Raw genomic sequence first — 9,164 nt, forward strand, 5'->3', positions numbered from 1 at the left:
GGGAAGCGCAGTCGAGGACGGCAGAAAACTAGGTGGAGTGATGAAGTTAGGAAATTCGGAGGCGCAAGTAGGAATCAGCTAGCACAAGACAGGGGTAATTGGAGATCGCAGGGAGAGGCCTTCCTCCTGCAGTGGACATAAATATAGGCTGATGATGATGATGATGATTGTTCCGCAATATATACTACACTAATAACAATTTGACGCTGTCTCTCTTTGCACTTCTCAGGCCCTTGTCCTCCAGCGTTGACCATCCAACAATAGGTGGGATGGGGCGCGGGGTCGAATCCCGGCCGGGGCGGCCGCATTTCGGTGGAGACAAAATACAGGAATGCCAGTGTACCGTGCATTGGGTTCACATTAAAGAACCACAGGTGGTCACTTTTAATCCAGAGTCACACACTACTGTGTGTATCATAAGCATACCTTGATTTGGGTACGTTAAGCTCCAGATTTTTTTTTCTTAGACCACAGCAAGGCCAACCTGAACTTCAAATCTTCTATTCCAAACGCGTGCCAAAATTGAAATCGTCTCCCGCTTCCATCGCTACCAAGTCATGTGTTGGTTTAGTAGAATTGTTTATTTGTTTTATATTAGCACTCCTCTTTATAATGTCTATAAGGCACCGAGAGTAAATTAATGAAATAACATTAATAGAGATCGCCAGAGAGTCATGTTCCGACTATGTTTATTATTGTTTTCTACATATATCTTCGTGAAGAATTCCAAGTGAGTACGTACGGCCTGCGGATGTATTTTAATTGCGAAGCATTTCTTGGCGAACATTTGCTACTTTGGCAATATCTAGCCGTATACGTCTTTGTGCTCTCATGGTCGTTTCGTTAAATTGGTATGTACCAAAATTGGCATACATGACAAGAGTATATAACGAACATAAATGATACGTCATGACATGAATGTCATGACATGCGTGTCATGTAGGTAATGAAACAGCCGCCTACGTCTTGGTGCTCACATGGTCGTTTCGTTAACTTGGTAGGTACCAAAATTGGCACAGTAAGACAGGAGTGTATGACGAACATAAGTGATGTCATTGTCATGACATGCGTGTCACATAGTTCATGACAATCAACCACGAAAAAGATAAACACTCAAAAATCACTGGAATGGGTTCGGACGTGGGCACTATAGGAAACACTAAAGGATGATGGTAGAGATCATAGTCATGAGCATGACACAGCATGAATTACAATGACTCAGCGAAAAAAGATTAACACTCAAAAACCACTGAAATTGGTTCCGACGTGGGTACTAAGCGAAGGAAACACTAAAGGATTCTGGTACAAGTCATAGTCATGATCATGACTCAGCAACCACGAGAATGGATGGAACACTCAAAAACCAATGGAATGAGTTCAGATGTGGTACTAAGTGAAGGAAAAGGGTAAAGGTTGATTCTCGAAGTCATAGCCATGAGCATTACTAAGGCTTTCGCCTTAAGGTCTCTTAGATGTAGCTAAAGGGACTCCTGAAGACTCATGACATGAATGTCATGACGTGCGTGTCATGTAGGTCATGAAAGAGCCGCCTACGTCTTGGTGCTCTCATGGTCGTTTCGTTAACTTGGTAGGCTCCCCGCACACTGCTTCGCATAGCATCGATTCCCACAAGGCGTGGGATCTGCCGGCATTTTTGTTTTCGCTTTCACTTTTTTTTTTTTTGCGCAAGCCAACTTTCACGCATTTCGTAACGACTGTGTTTTTCAAAGCTGAGGTGCGGCTCTGGAAAGTTTTCCGGTCGGTTGAACGCATAAACAATCTATTTTAAGTAAAAGCCATTCGCGATTGACTATCACCGCAATATCTTCTACGTTATCGGGTAGATCGCAGGCGTTAGTGACGGGTGCCCAAGCGAGGGCTAATGAGGTAATAGGTAAGAAGGTCTGTATCCCTCCCGCCTCCCCTTAAAGAACAGTCTTACGTTAGAATTTTTCGTAAGACATAATTTCAGCCAATCCTGATGCTAGGAAGAAAGAGAGAGAAATGGGGTGGCAAAGAGATGGAAGTTAACCGGAAGAGATTCTGGTTTGCTACCCTGCACTGGGGGTAGGGTAAGTGGAAATGAAAGATGGAAAGAACAGCGGAGAGAAAAAGCAAAGCCACGTAAAAAACAGGAGGTTGGGAATGTCCATGAGCGCTATAGTCTCAGTAATAGGCCACTCGAACGCAAAAATTTAGAACGCCTTGACCGACTTATGGTGTGACGACTGTATAGGCTGGCGTTCCAGGACTGTCTGCTCCGAAAGCGGCCGGTCGTCAAGACGGGCCAGCGCCGTCGCGAGTGATTGCCTGTGTGCGCTGCATCGCGCACAATGACAAAGAACGTGTTCAATAGTTTCCTCGCTGCCACAGTGGCCACACGGAGCACTGTCGTCCATTTTGCGGCGGAAAGCAAATTAATTTGTAAAAGATTCATGCGAAGTGCGCTACGAAGAGCAGCAAGTTCTGCGGCTGTCGATGCCGTCCGGGTTGCAACACTACATTTGCTAGTAGGTACAGCGTTTGACCGCTGGCGCCACGCTGCGCCGCTCGCACGTACCGCGTTTCTAGGTGATTCCGTTCACCGAGGGCGCTCGAACGCAATGATATGGTTTGCACGAATGCAACCCATGGAAGCGTGGCTGTATGGCGGAGCTCTTTTGCACCCTGTTTTTTTTTTGTTTTAGAGGGAAGAAGACGAAGAAGCCGGTTCGAACGGCCACGTCTGCGATGAGCTCTGCTGGAAACAGCGCATCGGCCCTTGGCCGAGGATTCCACCCCCCGTCAACTACTGATTCCGGTAATTATAAGGTCGTTCTCCCTCGTCTACCAACTGGCAATACCGTTCTCAACTCAGTTTTCCGGCATGCTGACCTGGCAGGGCGGCCATATCGTGCCCCAGACTTTCGCGATGCACTCCTTTCAGTTCTGAATGCAGCTGATATCCTCGGTGCTGGACAGTACCAGATGAGCCATTTGTGGCTAGTAACATGCGTTAATAGCATCGCGAAACAGAAACTTGTCGACAAAGGCGAGCTGCTGGTGAAGGGCCTCAAGTGCCTTGTCATAGACCCAGAATGCAAAAATATCAAGATGAAGCTTCTTTGGCTTCCCCCACACCTCGAACAGAGACGGATTGTTGAAGCGCTAGAACCTTATGGAACAGTGCAGTCTATCACGAGAGAAATGTGGCGGTGTGACGGCATGGAGGGCTGGCAAATGACTAATCGCGACGTGGCGTTTACACTGAAGGACGGAGTCTATGCAAGTAATCTGCCTCACCTATTGAGCATATACGGGCACCAGTGCCTCATCTTGGTTCCTGGCCGACCACCACTTTGCCTACGGTGCAACAGAGTCGGGCATATCCGGCGACAATGTAGGACACCACGCTGCAGCAACTGTCACCGCTACGGTCACATTGCAGATGCATGCATCGGAACCTACGCTGACAAGCTTCGTGGAAACAGACCAGCTGAGGATGAGACCATCACCGATCATCTAATGGATGTGAGCGAGGTTGTGGATGCGACCGGTGAAACACCCGCTGAAGCTCATCGACAGGAAGAGACAAAGCCTTCATCGGCTGACGATAGCCTTAGCCCGAAGCCTGCCGCTGTGGAGGATACTAAGTTGCCTGACGACGAACCAACTATGTCATGGGCAGAATTGCCACCAGTTCAAGACCGCCCGCCATCAGTGGAATCTGGATTGATGTGTGAGGCTACTAAGAAGCGTCCAGCGCCAGCTGACAACCCATCGTCCGTGGGAAAGGAGGCCCGGGTTCCCAAAGTGTCGAAGTTGACAAAACCGCTCCGAGGAACGCCTGCACCCACAGATGTCTCTTGTGTTGAAGTGCAGCAAAAGGTCGCCAGCGCATCCCCTCCTCAAGACGGGAGTGATGCACCCCTAGAGCAGCGTGTGAACGCTGCACCAACATAGGTAATCATGGCGGGCGCTCTTCCCTTCCACTTTGGTACTTTAAATGTCCGTGGCTTACACAGTAAGCGACGGCAAGTTCAACTCCTTCGTTTGCTACGCAATAGGAAATTAGATATTGCTGCTATCCAAGAAACAATGATTGAATCCGATGAAAACACAGAAGTAGCTCTAACTCCATTTCTATCTGACTATAATGTTTGTGTAAGCCATGCAATAGGAGTTTCCGCTGGTTGTATGTTATTCGTTAGAAGACATTTACAATGTAATGTGCTGCATTTGTTTACAGATAGGGAAGGGCGCCTAATATGGTGTGATATTGATATCAGTGGTATTAGCTTTAGATTTGTGTGTGTTTATGCCCCTAACAAGCTACGTGAACGAGAGTGTTTCTTTTTATCTCTAGAACATCATTTGTCTACTGATCGTGCATTGGTCCTTTTTGGGGACTTCAATTGTGTATGTAATGTGCAAGATCGTGCGTCATTGAGGCTGAGACGTGATCCAAGTAGTGATGTGTTGCAACGCCTGATGTGTGATTATCAGCTTGTGGACATTGGGGAACATGAAAAAGCAGGGTGTCGCTACACGCATTTCCAAGGTATCTCGCATGCAAGGCTTGATCGAATTTACGTTTCGCTTAGCGCCCTATCACTTATTCATGGTTACACTGTGCACCCTGTGTTCTTCAGTGACCATTGCCTAGTCTCAGCATCTTTTGGTAGCCGTCGATACCAAAGCCGGCGTATGTGCTGGGAGTTGTGGAAATTTAATAACCAACTCCTTTCGCGCGATTGCTTCCTAAAGCGTGTTACTGAGCTTATAGCTCATCTGTCATGTCGCAAGGACTTGCCTCTTTTTGCTGTTTGGGAATTAATCAAACAGGAAATTAAAATGATAGCTATCGAAGAATCATCAATATTGGCCTTTGAACAAAAGAATAACTACAGAGAATTGTATAGACTTCTGAAGGAATTACATGAACTTGAATGTCTACATCCGGGTGAATATATTGATGATATTCATAACACCAAGGCGCAGTTACAGGTTTTGTACGCAGAAAAATACAGAGGTGCACTAGTGCGTGCGCGAGCGCAGCGTTTTCTAGAAGAACAGCCATGCAGTAGGTCCATAGGTGATGAGCGCCGACATGCGCTGTCTAAACAAATCCTAGAAATAGACTATGGTGGAATAGTTGTTAATGAGCCGACCCTCATAACTCAAGCGTTTTTTGAACATTACCAAAAATTATTTCGAAACCATAGGCCATTGGATACATGTGTGTCTGCCACCAAACTTGTATCCCTGCTGCCTCAGTTAAATCAGGACGATTATGATTATACAAACGATGACATTGATATTAATGAGATAACTGCATGCATAGATTCATTAGCGAAAGGCAAGACGCCTGGCCCGGATGGCCTTACTGCCGAATTTTATCAGTGTTTTCGTTCCCTCTTGTCCCCATTATTACTTCAGGTGTACCGTGAAGCCTTGGAGGTAGGTTACCTACCTGCCACAATGTATGAAGGGCACACTGTACTCATAGCCAAAAGCAATGATGAAACTAAATTGCAAAAAGTGGACGGATACCGGCCTATTTCCTTATGCAATGTGGATTATAAAATTTTTGCAACAGTATTAGCTAACCGTTTACAAGTCGTGATAAGATCTGTGGTAGGTGATCATCAAACCTGTGGCATCAGAGGTCGGTCCATTCAGACCAACATTCATGTTGCGAGATCTGTGCTTGAGTGTGTAGCCGAGGGGATTGGACAGGTAGCAATGGTACAGCTAGATCTGGCTAAGGCGTTCGATAGGGTGAATCACTCGTTCCTGTTTGGTGTACTGGAGCATATAAATATCGGATCCCAGCTCCTTAAAGGTGTCAAAATATGTTATGCTAATGGCTCAACGAGGTTGATAGTGAATGGTTCTCTCTCCGATCCGATTAGGCTTTTATCATCAGTAAGACAAGGATGCCCTTTGTCACCGCTTCTCTTTTGCCTGTATTTGGAGCCACTTTGTATGAGCATCCTGAAAGAAGAAAATTTCCAAGGGTTTAAACTGCCGTCGAGTGAGATTCGGGTTCTTGCATATGCAGACGACGTGGCCTTCTTTTGTACTGATAAAAAGAGTGTAAAGACTGCTCTCGCAATTACAGAAGAATTTTGTGCGGCTTCTGGTGCCAGCATTAACTTTGAAAAAAGTTCAGGTTTTTGGTTTGGACTATGGGCCACAATGCCATCACATTACGCAGGCATTCAATGGAAAAATGATCTGTGCTATTTAGGTGTACCTCTCTCACAGTATAGAAATAGCAACAGTCATTGGTCGGGGGAAGTAGGGAAAATACAAAGTAAAGTGAATTCATGGCGAGGACGGAATTTGTCAATGTTCAGTCGTGCTGAAGTGTGCAACGTGTTTTTAGTTTCCCGTCTCATGTATGTGCTGCAAGTACTGCACTGCTCAAGACTTCGTATTCAGGCACTGCATCGCGTATTTGCAACATTTATTTGGAGCTCGAGTTGCGAATCCATGCGGCGCGATAATCTGTTCGTCCCTCTTGAACGAGGTGGTTTAGGATTAGTCCATCTCTTCGTCAGGCAAATTGTTTCTCGTCTGTTTTTCTTTCGAGACAGTGATCATCCCTTTTTGCGTGAAATGTTACAGCTCCGATTAGCTCATTATCTTCCTGATATAGTAGTGTCATCAGATGCCAAAGATGTCACACAGGCTCCTTGGGGCTTTCTCAAGGAGGTTGTGGATTCATTCCTTTTCTTGAAAGTTAGATTCAGCCTGGAGTACATTTTCACTGCGAGTCGAAAAGAAATTTCTGCTGCACTGGTGTATTAGATTTTCCCAGATCCTTTGTATCGTGCACCTTATTTAAATCAGCCTTATCAGGATGTACTTAGGCGGGTCCGTAAAATGTGTATACCTCCTGGAGCTAAAACATTTTTCTTTAAACTGCATACGGAAACACTTCCTGTTAAAACCTGGTTGAAGGCGAGGGGCTGCTTCGTGCCATGGTCCACGAACTGTCGACTGTGTCCACGTGCTGAAACTATAGATCACTGTTTCATAGACTGTACAGATGCTATATTTTTCTGAGACATTCTCCAACGGACGCTTAAAAAGGACATTGACATCACTCCATACGCAATTAGATTCCTACCGTTTAAGATTAGTGGCGGTCCTCCCTATGACATGTTCGTAGTACTGGGTTTGTATAGCCTATGGAGAGCTAGAATGTGTGATCGCCATGCCGAAAGCCCGCGATCTACAAGATCATTCTTTCAAGAAAGTGCAGCTTATATAAGAAGTGTGTACGCCGTGCAGGAACCTCCGCCTGACTGGATGCACTTGTTGGACGCATGTGTGTGTTTGCCCGAGTTTTAAGTGTGTAGCTTTGTCCGCACTGTAATATACCTTCCACTTTATTTTCCATGCATTAAAGAAAAAAAAAGTGGCTGTATGGCGGAGTGGTTATGGCGCTCGCTTCGGGATCTTGCGTACGCGGGTTCTAAACCCGCTCTGGTTACATATTTTTTTTAATATCACGCTTTTCCTTTTTTTTTCTCTCACTGTTTGCCAGCGCGGTCGCTTGAACCCCGGCGCCACGGCGGCAGCCGTGGTGCCGGGCGCCGACGCGAAGCGGCGGTCGTTGGGGTGTTGCGGAGCGCAGCGTAGCAACACCCCAAATAAAAAAATACTGCTCCAGTCAGGTAGACTGCTCCCTCCCTGATAGTGAGATTATATTTGGATCATCAAAACAGTGATGCGTTTATAATACCACTGATCCCAACAGCAGGCTAGTCACCACCAGCCCAGCGTTTTCTCCGTCAACGCCTCCTCCGTTCCAACGGCGGCGGCTACAAACATGGTACGCGCGAGCGGCGCAGCGTGGCGCCAGCGGTCAAACGCCGTACCTACTAGCAATTGTAAATACGCGTCCGGGTTGATGTCTTCAAGGTGGTGACTTCAAGGTGGTGACTTTCGCAGGAACCTGATTATAGACATATCATTAGCGAAGGTGTTTGGCCAAGAGTGAGATACACTTACGGTAAGAACAAAAAAAAAAAAACTCTGTGAATTCGGCTCATTAACTGTTGCGAATGCGCGGGTACATGGGGCAAATTCATAGTGCTGCTGGTTGGTAAAAAGAGCTTAAAAGCAAATATTTCTATGCGAAGTCTCTCGGACTTTGCTGACTGTTGTGGCTGGCTGCTGTCTTGCTGAGTATCTTGCATACTAGACATCATGTATATGGCAAATCGGTTTATAAGTTATATGTACCCCTCTGTACTATCCCTACAGATGTGCCGGCAACCATCTCTCTTCTATGTGGAATTACTCAAAGAAACCATAAACAGCGCCTAAATTTTACAGTGCAACAATATACTTACAAACAGGAAAAGTTGCTACAGCAGAAACCAAACTGTTACATGCGTGATAGAAATGTGAACGGAAATACGTAATGATCAATAAAACAGCAGTATTAGAATAAAGAAGTTACATAATAATGCCACATAAGAATATACGCCAAATCAAGTTTACATATATTGCCAGACAGCACGCAACTTGTATTCCAATCAACGAATGGCAGAATATTCTTTAAGGTTAGCGGGTAACATATTTCATAGTGAAGTTGAAGCGAAATTGGCATTGAATTTTTCATAATTAGCTTTGGTCTAGGCCACAAAAAGTTATTCTGCGAAGCGAAACTTGTACAAGCGACTTGTGGGAGCAACTAGGATTAATCAGGATTCTGGGAGTTTTACATCGAGAAATTTGTCAAATAAAATACCGAAGAAGCATTTTTTGTTTATTTTGGAAAGTGAGTAGTGTGGTTGTGAGCACGAACCAACAGGAAAGTATATGCTGTATGATTGTTAAAAGCCAGGATTCGTATGGCCCGATGGTGAAAGTGCTGGAATGAAGAGAAGTGTGTGGGGTAAGTATTATTGCCCTTTGTAGAGAGGCAGTAATTAAAATGAGTATGAATAAATGCAGAATAATGCGATAGCATAGCTTTGAAATCAAAGTATTAGCTAGCTTTTGATAGTATCCTGATGCCGCATTAATCTATAGCGTGGCAGAGAGCGTTAGACTAACTGGACAAGCGCCCCCTCACGGGAAGTGCAATTCTTAGAAACTCGCCTACACGAAATTCAGCGCAAGCCGCTATAAAGGCGCTGCTGCATTATTTAAGAGAACCCGGT

At 45.5% G+C, this 9,164-nt stretch overlaps 1 protein-coding gene and 1 pseudogene across 1 annotated transcript; both read left to right on the top strand.

Moving 5' to 3' along the window:
* The first annotated feature begins 2,901 nt into the window (after window positions 1-2,901).
* Window positions 2,902-4,178, top strand: LOC119456936 (uncharacterized). Its single transcript, XM_037718755.2, has one exon. It carries the CDS (start codon window positions 2,968-2,970, stop codon window positions 3,940-3,942), a length of 975 nt encoding a protein of 324 aa, XP_037574683.2. The 5' UTR covers window positions 2,902-2,967; the 3' UTR covers window positions 3,943-4,178.
* A 1,960-nt stretch (window positions 4,179-6,138) lies between these two features.
* Window positions 6,139-7,341, top strand: LOC119455170 (uncharacterized; annotated as a pseudogene).
* Window positions 7,342-9,164: the final 1,823 nt, after the last annotated feature.

The sequence above is a fragment of the Dermacentor silvarum genome, chromosome 6, assembly GCF_013339745.2.
Source record: "Dermacentor silvarum isolate Dsil-2018 chromosome 6, BIME_Dsil_1.4, whole genome shotgun sequence".
NCBI classification, from domain to species: domain Eukaryota; kingdom Metazoa; phylum Arthropoda; class Arachnida; order Ixodida; family Ixodidae; genus Dermacentor; species Dermacentor silvarum.